The 16,975-nt window shown below is 36.7% G+C and overlaps 1 protein-coding gene across 4 annotated transcripts in view; it reads right to left on the minus strand.

Moving 5' to 3' along the window:
- The window catches only part of LOC140133127 (dynein axonemal heavy chain 5-like), a 244,846-nt gene that overhangs the window by 19,087 nt on the left and 208,784 nt on the right, over window positions 1-16,975 (minus strand). For all 4 annotated transcript variants that reach the window (XM_072152821.1, XM_072152823.1, XM_072152822.1 and 1 more), the window contains 6 exons: window positions 15,486-15,757; window positions 14,934-15,098; window positions 14,328-14,595; window positions 9,793-9,914; window positions 6,883-7,230; window positions 5,989-6,177 (listed from right to left, as the gene is read on the minus strand). In XM_072152821.1, coding sequence (XP_072008922.1) covers window positions 5,989-6,177; window positions 6,883-7,230; window positions 9,793-9,914; window positions 14,328-14,595; window positions 14,934-15,098; window positions 15,486-15,757 — 1,364 coding nt within the window. The remainder of the gene's footprint in view (window positions 1-5,988; window positions 6,178-6,882; window positions 7,231-9,792; window positions 9,915-14,327; window positions 14,596-14,933; window positions 15,099-15,485; window positions 15,758-16,975) is intronic.

A 16,975-nucleotide genomic window follows, 5' to 3' on the forward strand; every position in this document is an offset into this window, starting at 1 on the left:
CAATGTCATTAACAACTTGTTCTCTCCATGTATCTTTGGTCTTTTGTATTCATACTTCCTCATATGTGATTACTGATGCTCTCAAGACCTCCTGCTTTATTCTTTTTTTTATTTTATTGGAGTGTGTTAACCTTATACTTTGTAACTTGCTACAGAAATATTTCAAACTGCTCCTTACAACCGAAACAACCTCAAATCCCAACTCTTCATGAAAGTCCACAGCTTACAATGACCTAATACTTCCTCCTTCTATAATGCCACATAAGTAATTTCTACTTCTACCCACATTCCCTTGTAGTTTGCAGGTGGGGTCCCACGTACCATTTTACTGGCGCAGCAATTTAAATAGTAGATAACTATTGTAGATAGAACTTATCGGTGCACATTTATCATAAAGCAGGTATCTTACTCCAGTTTTTTTAAGTGTCTCAGGGGCTCTTTAGATGTCTTTTGCATCTGGGATATTCACGTTTAACTCCTTAAAGGAAACCTACCACTGCTAATGGTAGGTATTAGCAGTATCGCGGTTTAAACACATTTTGATGAACAGACCTGAAGCAGCTTCGGCACTGCGCGCGGCCGTGCGAGCGCGCCTCCATAGGAAGTGCCAGAGGCGTCACGTGCGCACGGCCGTGCGCAGTGCCGCAGCTACCTCGGGTCTGCTCATCAAAATGTGTTTAAACCGCGATATAGCGGTTTAAAACACTAGCAAAGGTAAGCTCCGGCACCAGCTCACCCTGAGCTGGTGCCCGGTGTTTACAGCTAATACCTACCATTAGCAGTGGTAGGTTTCCTTTAAGGACGCATCCAGTTTAAAGCTTAAGGCTCAGCCCGAATTTTTGGATTCTGACATGCGTTGCTTTATATGGTTATAACTTTTGAACACTGTTACTTATCAAAACTATTCTGAGATAGTTTTTTCCTCACATGTTGTACTTCATTTTAGTGGTAAATGTTGGCTGATAAGTTTTGCGTTTTATTTACAAAAAAAAGAAAAAATGAGGAATTTTTTGAAATATTTGCCATTGTCGAAATTCTAAATCATTGCGTTTTCAGGCAGGTAGATTTACCACCTAAATAAGTTGCTGAATAACAATTCCCATGTGTCTACTTGACATTTTCATAATTTTTGAAATGTCTGGATAATTTATTTTGACGTCACCCGGTTTACAAATCGAATAGCAATTTTCTGTATTTTCAGAATTGACAATTTTAGGGATAAATACCGTTTTTAATGAAATTTTACATATTAAGCATCAAAAACCCCCTATGCATCAACCCATTTTCAAATGTGCACCCCTTAAGCTACCAGAAACAGCTTTGAGGAAGATTGTTAACCCCTTGAGATCTTCATAGTCATGAAATCAAAATGGAGTTGAAATTTCGAATGGCCAAATTGTGAGGGTTAAACGTTCATTTAGCCCTAAAATTTACACATTTCCAAAAGATAAAAAGATAAAATCCACCATACAATTTTATTCAGCAATTTCTCCCGAGTGCAGAGACCCCCCACATATGGTTGTTACTTGTTTTATGGGCGCACAGCGAGGCGCAGGATTTTAGTTTCCTCATTGATCCCTTTTGTAGGCTATAAAATTTCCGCTTTTTCGTTATTGGGGCCATGTGATGGCATTTTTTTTGCGGGATGAGATGCTTTTTCCAGTATTACCATTTTGGGGTTAGTATCCCCTATTGTTGAAAATTTAGAACTTTTTTTTTGAGGCCAGGAGTAGAAAATAATCAATTCTGGATTTTTTTCCTTTTTTTTTTCGTGTTCACCGTAAAGCCTAATAATCATGTTATCTTTATTCTATGGGTCAATACGATTACGGGGATACCATACATGAATATTTTTTCTTACATTTTACATTATTGCATTTTTTTGTGGGATTCAATAGGTAAAAATAATAATTTTTGGCAGGTTTTTAACATTTTTTTTTAACGGCGTTCATCGTGTTCAATAATTACTTAGTTTTATTCTACGGGTTGTTACAGATGCGGTGATACTATATATGTAGGGTTTGTGTTATGATTCAGACTTCTTTTAGTGTTATATGTCTCTTTATATGTTATGGGGCTTATGGGCATTTTTTGTGATTTATTACTTTATTTTTTTATTGAAAAGCATTTTTTTAAACTTTTTTTCTACTGTTTCCACCATAAGACATGAACAAGTAATCATCTGATTGCTTGTTCATGATAATACTCTGCAATACTGATGTATTGCAGGGTATTAGCAGTATCAGCGTATGCACATGCATAGGCTGACACTGTGCCTTTAAGATGACGTCATTGACTCCATCTTACTGGCAGTGACTGCAGGCATCTCTGGGGTCCCAATCGGACCCAGAGATGCCATAGCAGCGATCAGCACCCCTGAAAATGGTTCAGGGGGGCGATCGTGGGGGAAATACCCCCCAAAGGCATGTTAACCCCTACGGGACTCAGCATCTTTTGGCCTAAAGGACGCGGCCCCATTTTTCAAATCTGGCCTGTGTCACTATAAGTGGTTATAGCGTGGGAACGCTATGAGATATCCAGGGGATTTTGAGATTGTTTTCTCGTGACACATTGTACTTCAAGTTAGTTTATAAATTTGGATGAAATCTTTTGCGTTTAGTTATGAAAAAAAACAAAATTTGGCAAAAATTTTGAAAAATTCTTTATTTTCAACGTTCTAAATTCTCTACTTTTGATGCAGATAGTCATAGCACCCAAATAAATTCATAACTTACATTTCCCAAATGTCTGCTTTATGTTGGCATGGTTTTTTAAGATTCCACATATTTTACTAGAATGTTATGAGGCTCAGAATTTGGGTGCCATTTTTCACATTTTTTGTAAAATCGCCAAAACCTGTATTTAGATGAACCTGCTCAATTTCTAATTGACACCGAGAGGCCTAAATAATAGCGAGACTCATAAATTGTGGAAACTACACCCCTCAACGTATGAAAAACCACTTTTAAGAAGTTTGTTAACCCTTTACGTGTTTTATAGGGGTTAAAACAAAATGGAGGTGGAGTCTGCAAATTGTAATATTTTTTCACAATACACTCATTTTGGGTGGAAAATTAAACATTTATAATGGATTAAATGAAAAAAGGCTCCACAAAGTTTGATACCCAATTTCTCCCGAGTACACGGATACCCCATATGTGCTGGTAACCTGCTGTGTGGGCGCACGGCCGAGCATAGAAGGGAAAGAGGCGCCATCCAAATCAGATTTGCTATGTCACATTGTACAGGCTATAATTTTTTTCTTTTTTTTTTATTGAGGACCTATAGGGGCTTATTTCTTTTGCCACATGAGATGCACTTTTCTAATACATAATTTTGGGGCATCTATAGCTAATTGGTGAGATTTAATTAACTCTTTGTTGGTGGAGGAAATGAAAATCATAAATTTTTAGGAAAATTTTTATGTGTTTTTTTTTTGGCCGTTAACCATACCATAAAAATAGTATATTATTTTTATTCTATGGGTCGCCACGTTTATGAAAATACCTCATTTATATATATTTTTTATTTTTTCCCATTTTTACTGAATAAAAAGTAATTTGGCAAAATTGTTGTTAATTTTAGCATCACCGTCTTTCATATGCATAACTTTTTTATTTTTCACCTCACATCTGTTTAAGGGCTTATTTTTTGCAAGAATGATAGCTCTTTTTAGTGGTCTTATTTTAGATTGCGTAACTTTTTAAAATCACTTTTTTAGAGCATTTTTAAAGGGCATTAATCAAAAATCATCTTTATCAGAGAGAGTTTTTTTAGGTTGTTTTTTACGGGGTTCACTTTGCGGATCTAATAATGATTCTGTTTTATTATACAGATTGTTACGGACGCAGGGATACCAAATATGTGGGGGTTTTGTGTATTTTATTCAATTGTACTGAATAAAAACTAATTTGGAGAAAATCTTATTCATTTTAGCATCACCATCTTTTTATATGCATAACTTTTTTATTTTTTGGCTGACAAATCTTGTTAGGGGCTTATTTTTTGCGAGAACAGTTGTTCTTTTTAGTGGTCTTATTTTGGAGTGCATAAAATTTTTTTAATCACTTTTTAGAGCATTTTTTATAGGGTATTAATTAAAAATTATCTTTTTTCGGAACGTTTTTTGCGTTATTTTCCTCCGGCGTTTACCGTGCGGGTCCTATAACAATTCTGTTTTATTGTGCAGATTGTTACGGACGCGGCAATACCAAATATGCAGTGTTTTTTTGTTTTTTATACTTTATTAAGTTTTTTTATGGGAAAGTGACATTTTAGGGGCTTATATTTTATGTATTTATTTTTTATTTATTATAATGTGTAGTGTTAACTGTTTTTGCATATTTTTACTTATACACACTTGAACTTAAACCAGTGATGCTCTGATCACTGGTTTAAGTTCAATACACTGCTCTACAATACTATTTCATTGTAGAGCAGTTATTGTAACTACACAGTCTTTCTTATCACAGTAGTATTATTCAAGCTGTCCTAAGGGTCAGATAATGTGACTGGGGAACAACTGATCTGGAACCAAGTTATCTAATAATACCAGAAGGTAAGTGCATTTAAATAGCTGTATTTGATATCCTTACATGTTCATTCAATGCCGTTTATGTGCATCTAGGCGAGAGTCGATATATTGTGTTTATAGTTCTGCCAATATGTGATGAAATTCCTTCTCTAAATGTTTCCTACCATCAATGATGATCCATATTTAATTTTAGGATTCATAATGAAGTCTACTTTTAATATAATTTTTTCAACCCACCTACAATTTTCTCATCTACATTATCATCACCAAATTGTCTTCTGCATTTAACTATCACAGACAAAAGAGTCGTCTCTGACACTACCTACAGTTAAGATGTGCTGAATGTGGCCCAAAGTAGATAAAGAAATACAATTTGTCTCTCGTTGGATGCATGAATAACACACAGTGTTAAAAATAAACAGAATACTCTTAGGGTACATTGACACGCGGTATGCCCACCGTGCGAGCATACCGCCGCATGCTGGAGAGGAGGAGTAGGTGACCCCTCCTCCCTACATAGAGAATAGTGGTGCACGGCCGCACACACGCCGAAAGATAGAGCACGCTCTATCTTTTTACGGATCCCAGCCGTGCTGCTATTGCCGTCTATGGGGACGTACATGCGGCCGCAAACGGCAGTGTGAATAAGCCCTTAATGGTCAGCAACAACTTATCTTGTTACACAATGATATAGTTACAGCACCAGTAACCAGTATATCTCCATAATTTTAGCACAATGTTTTACCCAACCTTCCACTTATCATGAGTCATGGTAAGAAAATCTGTAGAAGATTTAGACTCGCTAGTCTTAAAAATAATGTAGGAAACTGTAGGATTACTAAATGTGAAACTAGTTTCCATGCCAGTGCCAGCTGTCCAGTCAACATGGCTGTATTATGTTGTTTTTCAGTGCAGATAATCACTTCCAAAACATAATTACATCATTATGGACTTTGTTTTTACACCGTCCACTGCGAGGTCCAAATGATCCATTCTCTTTATTTTTTTGGTCAGTAAAATCACACAGATACCAGATGTACATTCTTTTGTTATGTTTTAATACCATTCAGGAAAATAAAATTCAAAAATAAATAGCCTATGCTATGCTGATTATAAAAATGTCTTTGTCAGCATTCTGAAAAATTTTAATAGTTTGTGATAGTTTATTTTACATTACCTGGTTCCTAGCTAACTAGGGGGGAGGGGGGCTGCACAAATGATAGCCTGTGCGTCAGGAAATTCAGTGTGTCCAACACATTTATACATCCCCCCATTAACTAGTGGTGATTAAATTACATTGATTTGGACACCTGGCACAGTGCTATTTTAAAGTACTCTTACTCTTTTAGGGTGAATTGTTACAGGTGGCCTACAAAGGCTGCCTCCATTAGATTCCATAAGAATTCCTTTCATGACCCACAGATGCAAATACAGTGAAATAAATGAGCTGGTACCTCATGTGGAATATAGTCCTCTGGTAACTTCTCCAACATTTCATCTGCAAGGCGCTGGACAATAGTTTCTCTGGTCTCTCCTGCTCCTCCCCCACTGTCTTTTGGTTGTATATTGACTATTGTACTTAGAGTCTCATTTGCCATGTTTGTCTGGTAGGTTATATCTGCATTTGGATGTAATCCAAACACCTGAAACAAAAGTATATACATTATAGGTGTAAAGGAAACTAAACTAAACAAGACAATGAAAGAGCATGAAAATACAAATGAAGTGTACCCCTTACAGTAAAACCCAACAATTTTGGCAGGACTGTAAATCTAATCTGCATTAACCATTTGGCTAGCACTCATTTAGTTTATATCAGAGAACAAAAGATGGGGAATGTTGAGTTTTAGAATGTCTGATCCTTGTTTCTAATAGAAGAAAAAGTTTCTGACAGAGACTTATTTCTAACAACCAATTAAAAAATCATGATTGGCCTAAATAAGCATTTACATGTATGTGTGTGTGTATGGGGAAGGGGGGCTTGGGAGGAATGACTATTGGCCAAATACAGGCAGTCCCCAGGTTACATACAAGACATTTGGATTTTAAAAATGTTGGGTTGTCATAAGAATCAATATTAACACTAAAGCTTCATTACAGACACATGTGATAACTGTTACAGCTGATCATTGTAGCCTAGGACTAAAGTACAATAAATTACCAATATCCAGGGGTCAGTTTGTAACTAGGGGTCGTATGTAAGTCGAGTGTTCTTAAGTAGAGGACCGCCTGTAATTGTTTGGCCACTAGCTACTGAATTTGTTTCGTCCGTTTAAAAATTGGTCTGTCTTGATGTCCTGGAGTAATGCTGAATTATGTATTTTATACGTTTTTGATGTTGTTATTACCTGGGGTGTATCCACCATTGGCAGCTGCTCTATATGCTGGAGATATTCATCAACTGTTTTACCCTTGGGGATTCCATAGCCTTTATAGAAACAAAATTTCTCTGAAAACATGTGTTCCCCAAACCAGACTCTAGCAAATGTGTTAAGCAAAGTTTTATCAAGATCATCAGTTACACGACCACCATACTGAACTTCTCCCAACATGTATCGCAGACAGTTCCAGTTCACTGGGCGCTTTGTGCCTACGTCATCCAAATGGTTCTGGACAAACTGCACGCTGGCTGCAAAGTCTGCTTGGTTAAATTCATAAGGTATGTTCCACCCCAAAGGTCCAAATTTTCTTCTTTCCTACAGGAAAATAAAACAAAGAAAATAAAAAGCTGACTTTTGGGAACTTACAATCTTTTATTGCATTTTTTTTTATCAGTGGCACAATGAGGAGAAAGCATCAATCCAAACATTAATATTTATATATTTTGGTAGCAATAAACAAACAAAAAAATCTAAGGAAAAGTGGACGATAATAATTTTGGAAAATGCTTTTTAAACTTTATTAAAACATTAAATTTTCAGTTTTTAGGCACCCTAAAGTGCTTAAATACCATTGTATTGTTATATCTAGCTAACTTACTGCTTCACTACAAAAGCCTGTCTTGGTATATTGTAGCTCCTGGCTGTCACAGCAATGAATTGGCACCTCCCCCATGGCATCTCAGGGAAAAGGGGGGCAGCTGACATCCAAAGTTAATAGGAGTGATAGTACTGGTCAGCCTAATGTTTATGTGCACTGTAACTGTAGATTAGGTTACAAGTTCATCAGACGTACCTTAACCCCTTAAGGGCCAAACCACGTTAGGGCTTCCCGACCAAGCACAATTTTTTTTAATCTGCCCTGTGTCGCTATAAGTGGTTATAACTTTCAAATGCTTTAACATACCCAGGTAATGACTATTTTCTAGTCATTTCACCCAAATAACTTTAGAAATAGCATTTCCCAAATGTCTGCTTTATGTTCGCATGGCTTTTTCCGCATTCTCTCGTCAAATCGCCAAAACCTATATTTACAGGCACCTGCTCAGTTTTCAAGTGACTTTGAGAGCCCCAATGATGGTAAAACCACATAAATTACCCCATTATAGAAACTGCACCCCTCAATGTATGAGAAACCAACTTTAAGAAGTTTGTTAACCCTTTAGGTGTTTTACAGGGGTAAAAACAAAGTGTAGGTGAAATTTACAATTTGTACCTTTTTTTGACAATATTTAAATTTTGGCCCAAAATGAAAAATTCACAATGGATTAAATGACATAAAACTCCACAAAGTTTAATACCCAATTTCTCAAGTACACTGATACCCTATATGTCGTGGTAAACTGCTGTACAGGCACATGGCCGGGCATAGAAGGGAAGGAGGCGCCATTCAGAGTAGAGTTGCATTATGACATTTTACAGGCCATAAAATGTTTATTTTAGTGTAACGTGGACATATGGGGGCTTATTATTTCTGAGATAAGATCCACTTTTGAGTTGAATCATTTAGGGGGGTTCAAAAGCTAATTGATGAGACTTTATTAATTTTTTCTTGGTGAGAATAAGAAAATCATTCATTCTGGTTTAGGGTTTTTATTTTTCTCTTTGTAGGCCGTTCACTGTACAATAAAAGTAATATGTTATGTTTACTATATAGGTCACCACGATTACAGAGATACCCCATTTATAAAGCTTTTTTTATGGTTACTTTGTTTTGCACAATATAGAACTCATTTGTTGAGAAATTTACTTTTTGCATCACCATGTTCTAAAAGGCATAATTATATATATATATATATATATATATATATATATACATGGAGATGTATTAGGGCTTATTTTTTTGCAGGACAAGTTGTACTTTTTATTGGTATCATGTCTGGGTAAATGTTACTTTTTGATGACATGTTATCCTTTTTTTAGGAGGTTGGATGTGCAAATATTGTAATTTTTGCAGCTTTTTTAAGGAAATTTTTATTGCGTTCTCAGTAAAGGTTCATTAACAATTTTATTTTATGGGTTATTACAGATGTGGTGATACCCAATATGTAGTGTTTTGTGGTGATTTTCACTTTTTTATGTAAAGTATGACTTTTATATGTGATGGGACAATAGAGGATTTTTATTCATTTATTTTATTATTTACACTTTTTTTTTTTAACTTTTTTTTTACTGTTTAACTTTGTCCCAGGGTGGGACATGAACAAGTGATCATTTGATCACTTATTTAATGTAATATACTGCAATACTTATGTATTGCAGTATATTACCTAGTCAGCCTATGTATTTTCACAGGTATCTACTGCCGGCTGCCCTGGGGACCTTCATAGGACCCCAGGGCTGCCATGGAAGCATTGCGCGGAGAATACTGACCCGACGGGTCAGTATGCGACTATGCTCCATAGACGTTGTGGTCACTATGACCGCGGCGTTTATGGTGTTAAACAGCCGGGATAGCGATACTCGCGATCCCAGCTGTTACTGCAGGAGCCCGGCTGTCACATACATCGGGATGCGGCATCTGAACGCATTTCCCAACGTACATGCACGTCCTAATGCGTGAAGGGGTTAAAGGGAATTTGTCACCCAGAGACCCATTTTTAGCACTCCCCATTCCCCACAGAGCATAGTACATACACTGCCAAAGAGTTTTTGTATAAAAAATAGGTTTTACAGAACAAAATGGGGAGTACTAAAAATGGGTTTCCTGGTGACAGGTTCCCTATTTCCTGTTTTTTAAAGGTTAAAAAGATGAAATAAATTCAATGAAACTGCAATATCTTTTTATTATCTCTACAAATTGAAAAGTATAAGGCTGGCAAGAAAAACCCTATTACAAGGGCTGAAAAGTTATTTAAAAAATCATCTTAGTGTTGTTACCTGCACTGTTGTGTGGAGAAAAGCAACTGCATAAAGCAATGGTTTCCATTGTAGTACATTGGTTACATCTAGTAGTTCCTGAGAAACCCCTGAATATGTCCTCTTCAATCCCGCCTTTACACCTATTGACATAAAGAAAATCATCAAAATAAACAGCGTTATATCATGCAAGATTTTTGTGCATCAGATCTGTTCATATACAGATAGCATATGAATACACAAGCTGACAACTGTAAGTGGGGTTCTTAAGAGGATGTCTAGTATTAGTTCATATGAGTGCTTTCTTAGGCTTTCACACGACCGTATGATTTCTCCAGTCCCATATTTGCGGGCCGTATCAGCCCGTATATACTGCCATTTTTCATCCGTATGCAGCATGTATGTGACCCGTATTTTATATGTCCCCATAGACTTCTAGGGCATACGGAACTGAAATACGGGAGAAAATAGGACATGCTATTACATGTCAAAAACTGTACGCTACAGTGTCAAAAACGGCAATATAAATGGTTAGACGTATTGTCTATTGAAATGAATGTGGCCATATGTAACCCGTAAAAAAACGGTACGGATACGGACGTTTTCATACGTCCGTGTGAATGTAGCCTTAGGGGGAGAGGATAATACAGGTGGGGGCTGAGCCCTCTTCTTACATCTACTTCTTAAACTCAAAAATAATCTCCGAACTTGGCTGTTCAAGGTATTATTTGGGTATAAAATTAATAATGGCCAGGGTTTAAATCGGCATATGCAGATTTACCATAACTTTTACGGGAGAGGGAAGCAGCTTCATCTAGTCGATAAAGATTAAATAACACTCCAGGAGAGCATAAGATTGACATGGGACAGTAAGGGCCATATCAACTACACAACAAAAGACAATTTAGTGCCACTGCTCTGTGACTAGTTAAAGGGGTATTCCCATTTCAACAAGTAATGAAAATTGTTTTCAATATACTTTCTATATCAATTCCTCAGAAAGTATATTGGAAAATTGTATTATTTTTCAACAAACAAACAATATCATTAATTTGTCAAGTGGGAATAACCCTTTAAGGTAAATTTGCATATGTCAATATAAGGTTTTTACAGCTTTTGGACTATAGAAAGCTAAAATGACATGTCTACTTCATTCTTTGGGTTGGTACGATCCTGGGGATACCAACTTTATATAGGTTTTATAATGTTTTGATACATTTCCAAAAATTAAAACATACCAAAAAATATTTCATTTTGCCATGTTCTGGTGCTAATAACTTTTTCATATTTTCATGTACAAAGCTGAGTGTAGTGTCATTTTCTGCGACTTTTGATGATGTTTTCAATGGTACCATTTTTAGGACTATAAAGCCTTTTGATCACTTTTATTGAATTTTTTAGATATTTAAAAATGGCAAAAAAGTGTCATTTTCGACTTTTGGCACTATTTTCCATTACGGGATTAAACGCTGGGAATTACCGGTATTATATTTTGATAGACCGGGCATTTTGGAACACAGCGATACTTAACATGTTTTTGATTTTTACAGCTTATTTGTATTTATATTAGTTAATTTAGGGAGTTGATTTGAATTTTTAGGTTTCTTTTTATTTTTTATTTTTTTTTACTTTTTAACTATTTTTCAGATTACTACTACGTCACATATCGGTAAGGGGTTAAAAGTCTGGAACTGGATATTTATCTGGAGCTGGCATTTCTAACTCTTTCTTAAAATTCCTTATTGCCTGAGGAAGTGGCGTTTTTATGCCTTGAAATGCATAGCTTTATATTGCCGATTTCAAAGACTTTGTAAATAAAAACTGGAGCTGGAAAATACTGAGATAAGAATTTTATTGGGCTATTCACCAGAGTATTGGCAGCCTGGCACATATGGACCACAGTACCATAGATGTCATTTGCCTACTTCAAGTTATAGTGACCATCAGGCCCATATGGGGATCTAGAATATTGGAGAAATCCAGCGGCAGTCCTTCATTCATTTCCATCATCAGAACATACAAAGTAGTTCTGCACTCAGCATCATAACTAACACAGAAAAGCAGCAACAACTTCCATTTGTGTTATATACTAGCTACAAAAAGGTTGCCCTGTGAGTGCTGTATGTTCCCTTCGCTTTACCTACTAAAAGACATGTATCTCTGGTTCTGCAGCTCACAAAACTACACACCTGATGACATCTTAGAGATTCTTCTTTAATATGACACAAAGCGGGACATGTATTATAGTTTTGTCTCTCTGTGGTGAATTTTTGAGAAATTTGGAAGCTTTTTTGCGCCTTATGTATGATCATTTCTTTTTACTTGTGATACATGTTCAGGTTTTCCTATCCTGGCAGGCGCAAATTTTGGCTTCTTTTTGAGACTTTTTTTGTTGCACATGTCTCAAATCCACATGGACATGAGGGGGTTATATACAGGAGTGCACAATCACCAAAGGAGTTTTTTTTATTTAGACCACATTGTGACTGGGTTTAAATTGAATATAACACAAAGAAAAAGTTGTCCTTTTGGGACACGTGAACCCATTGGTCACTAAAATGTAACTTTTATTAGTTTTAGATAAAAGATGGATCAACTTCGTCCAATATTACGTTTAAAAGTTTACAGAGTGCAAGGGCTATAGTTTACACCATGACTGGGTGATCAAGGTCTATCAGGCAGCATTCATCAACTACGACTGGTTAGAGGGGACTGGTGATGTGCACAGCACCGAGCATGGGGTTACAGAGCTGTAACTGCGGTGGAGGTACGTATTCCTTTATTAGATATAGTTCACACTGGGTTATTGCACCCACTTCTGTGTTATACTGCTCCCAGAACTCCAGGTTTTTTTGGGGGTTTTTTTTATCACTTTCTTTTTATTGGTTTTTACATTTTTAACAAACATGTGTGTATTACTGCACTCATATACATATAGCTTGATAGTACAATCCAGGTTTAATCCTCAGAATTGTTAATATCAGAACCCTGCGGTGCTGTGCACCTCCTGCCAGTAGCTTCTGTATGATGGTTTGGAAGGTCTATGCTGCGGCTAACTAGCTGTATTTCTGATATATTTTACTTGCACCCTAGGTGTCTACCTGCCCACTGCCTCTGAATTAAAAACCTAACGTATTAGCCCCCCCGACATGTTTCGCCACATGCCGTGGCGTCCTCAGGGGGATCAGGGCTATCGAAGCCTAGACCTTCCAGACCATCATACAGAAGCTACTGGCAGGAGGTGCACAGCACCGCAGGGTTCTGATATTATCACTTCTGAGGATTAAACCTGGAGTTCTGGGAGCAGTATAACACAGAAGTGGGTGCAATAACCCAGTGTGAACTATACCTAATAAAGGAATACGTACCTCCACCGCAGTTACAGCTCTGTAACCCCATGCTCGGTGCTGTGCACATCACCAGTCCCCTCTAACCAGTCGTAGTTGATGAATGCTGCCTGATAGACCTTGATCACCCAGTCATGGTGTAAACTATAGCCCTTGCACTCTGTAAACTTTTAAACGTAATATTGGACGAAGTTGATCCATCTTTTATCTAAAACTAATAAAAGTTACATTTTAGTGACCAATGGGTTCACGTGTCCCAATAGGACAACTTTTTCTTTGTGTTATATACAGGAGTGGACACTACTGTTAATTTGGGATTTGAGGCCGTGTCTTGCATTATTAAGCACTCTAGTCACACCCCACGGAGATGATGACATATGAGGCTGCGGTCACACGTGGTGTTAAGGGTGTGGTTACACGTTGCATTTTGATTGCGTTTTTAAACCTATTACAACAGCTGAGGAGAGGTGATTTGCCTAATTACATTACAGTTAACATTGGTATCTACAAAACGCATTGTTAACTTTGCGTTTATATTGCATTTTGTAAACACAAATGTTAACAGTAATGTAATTAGGCAAATCACCTCTCCTCAGCAATTGTAATATGTTTCAAATTGCAATTGAAGCGCAATTAAAACGCAACGTGTGACCTCACCCTTAGAAGTAACCAATAAATTAATAAAAAAATGTAAATGCAAAAATATCTGAATTGTCAAATAAAACAGGCTACTGTGCAAAATTTACATGTTAAAATAAGGTCCATGAAAAAAATCCTTCCTTTGCACCCGCCCTGGACTAGGTGCAGATTTGTGCCTAAAAAGTAGCAAAAATATGCAAAAAAAGTGATACATAAGTGAAAAGTTGCATAGAACATCTGAGAAATGAAGATACATAAGGAACACTGCACAAGGTGCAGACCAAGGCGCACTTGAAAAACGAGTGAAAAGTTGCAAAACAGTTGCAAATACGAAAAAAAAATTGCAAAAATGAGACAATTTGACTAGCAGAAATAGTCATACATATCCCCCAAAGTCTGTTAATAGGTGAAATAGAAACACAGATAGTTGCATCTCAAGTGAAGGCAAGAATTCGCATAACAGTGGGAATAGAAGAAAGGACATTTTATACCCTACGGGAGGGTACAATTAGAATTAATGGGGTAAAATCTGGTGACAGTATCCCTTCAAGAAAAAGATACAAAATTTACCTTGAGGTGGTTCATTTGTAAATTTTATTGATGACTGTAGCAAGTTTATAGGGAACTTAGGGTGGACTTCCGTAGTGATCCATGTTCTGAAACCTTCATGCACAGTTTCCGTGACTGTAATTGTATCCAGTAATTCATCCATGAAGTCCAGTCCTAAATGACAGTTCTGAAGTAGCAACCATCCACCATCTTGCATGGATTGACTCAGAAGACGTCGGGCATGAATCTCTTGCCCTTGGCCCATCGAAATGGCCCGACAAGGAGCATTCTGTGAACCAAATGAATATCAATATAAAACACAGTTCATCAGTCACTCAATAGAATGCTAAATGAAAATTTTTAGATTGTGATATATGGATAGATAACATTAACACAGGTGTGGCAGATGACCAAATGAGTTAAAAAAAACTAAACTAAAAAGATATTCCTCTGCAATAGGTGTGTGTGGCAGAGGCTCACACACTTTGCACATTCAGTAGCCATCTACATCTGTCCATTTGTATGCGGGAAAGTAGGTTGAGACAGTTGTAGAGTGATTAAGTAATCAGCCAATAGCAATTTCATATGTATGCAAGCAAAAGATGGCTATGTTAGTATATGCAGTACCTTGGATTTGGCCAAGCGTTCAATGTTTTCTGTGGGATCTGAACCCATGGACAGGAAGCAGATCAGAGGGGTTCTGCAATCACTTTCAGCCCACATGGACTCCATATCAAGGATAAAACCTTCAGCATACTTAACACCAAGGGATTCCGCTATGTAATGTCTAGCCTATAAAATAAGAGCAAGCTATTAAGAAAAGAGACACTATAAAAAAACATATATAATATGTATGTGTGTGTGTGTATATATATATGCCTTTCTTCTTAAAGGTGTATTCTAATTAAAGTTTAGAATGTGTGTGTATATATATATATATGTTATTATATATGTATAATATAATAATTTACATTTACTATAATACTATAATTCAGTAGTGGAACACTATTTGTAAATGCTCTTCACGCACGTAATGCTGTGTCATAAAGTTCCCAGTTTGTTGGACATTTCATTGACAATTGTCTCTGACTGAAACATATGAAACAAAATATGAAATTAAATGTGGGCCAGTGTTCCACGGAAGCTTGTTACATTGCATACATACTGATGAAATCATACCTGTGCAATTGTACGATCAGGACACCAGCTTCGAATAAGAAGCAGTTTTCTAAAAGTATCCAATAGGCTATCATATCCGTCTGGTAATGTTGCCTCTTCTGGTGCTTCCTCATCAAACCAGATCTTCCAGACTTTCTCATTTCTTGCCACCTGTCCAAGAAGGTTATTGAAAGGCGGTAGGTTGGATAACTGTACAAGATTCAGCCAGGTCATATCAAGTATCCATTTTTTGGGTTTTGGCTCTACAGAGTTTAGATCTAGTGTTGCACCACCTGGTAGAAGAGAGAAAAACAGTTTCTAAACGTTATCACGTATATCGCCCTCTGAACACACAGTTTTACATCACAATTACATTATCCTAAATTTTAGAAGTCTGCAGGCATCAAAATGGTTTTCAACTTTTATCATGCTTGCAATATTCATACTTTGGAGGGTGGTATCTAGAGAAGGAGGAGACTAATATTTTCAGCTAACCCCCTCCCTTGCCACTTTTTGAGATCATGGTCAGAGATTACCACTATTTTTAATGTTAGTGCATTACAAAGATTGGAAGATTGATTAATGTCTCTTGCCAAGTTATGGCTTAACAATATCAGGCACAAGTTTGACTACTGGCAAACTTAAACTGTATGTCATTATAACACATAGTTTTTAGTGAATTACATTAATATGTCAATACAACAATTTGATAAGCACTTCTTTGTGGTACAGAAATATATATGCACCCCTATTTTTAGCATAAACAGACCTCCACCAAAAGAAACATATTACAGACATGTATTTATGTATGCATTATAGTGTATGCTGCACTTTCCCACTATGTTAGCTTATACATTGCTCACCCCAAACAAATTCTAACATATACAGTGTCCCCTCTTTAATTAAAATGTACAGTGCCTTTCAAATTTTATTATAATATTCTGCCTGTCATGAATTATTTTAAAAGCAATTTACATATATATTTTACTAGAACAAAGTTTAGTACATAAATACAGCACCAGTATGGAGTTCAATACATAAGTACAATACTAGAACTGGGCTTCATACAGGAACACAGAACCAGGACCAATTTCCGGTCTTTATATACTTATATACAGTATCCCAAATCCAAGATAGGAAAGCAGCACTCTCAGACAGGGAAGCAGCTCATGCTTGAAAATGGCTACATTGAGGTAGCTGAAACGTATTTTCCACTAGTGGAATAAAAACACTTGTTCACTACGGAGTGCTGCTTCCATGTCTTGGATTTTGGATTTTTTGGGGGATCTTGAGTCGGACCCAAAGAAGCCTGCACCCACATTGGATTTCAATCCGGGATTACATAGTGCTGCTCTATACCTCCTGATTTCTCAGTATCACAAATGATTTAACATATATACAGAGTCCTCTAATGTACATAAATACAGTAACCCCATAATAAGTGAATACATGCAATCCCCCCTTTTAATTCATACTGTCCACCCTGTAATAAATATAGATACTGCCCCCAC

This window comes from Engystomops pustulosus, chromosome 5 (genome assembly GCF_040894005.1).
Source record: "Engystomops pustulosus chromosome 5, aEngPut4.maternal, whole genome shotgun sequence".
Classification (NCBI taxonomy): Eukaryota; Metazoa; Chordata; class Amphibia; order Anura; family Leptodactylidae; genus Engystomops; species Engystomops pustulosus.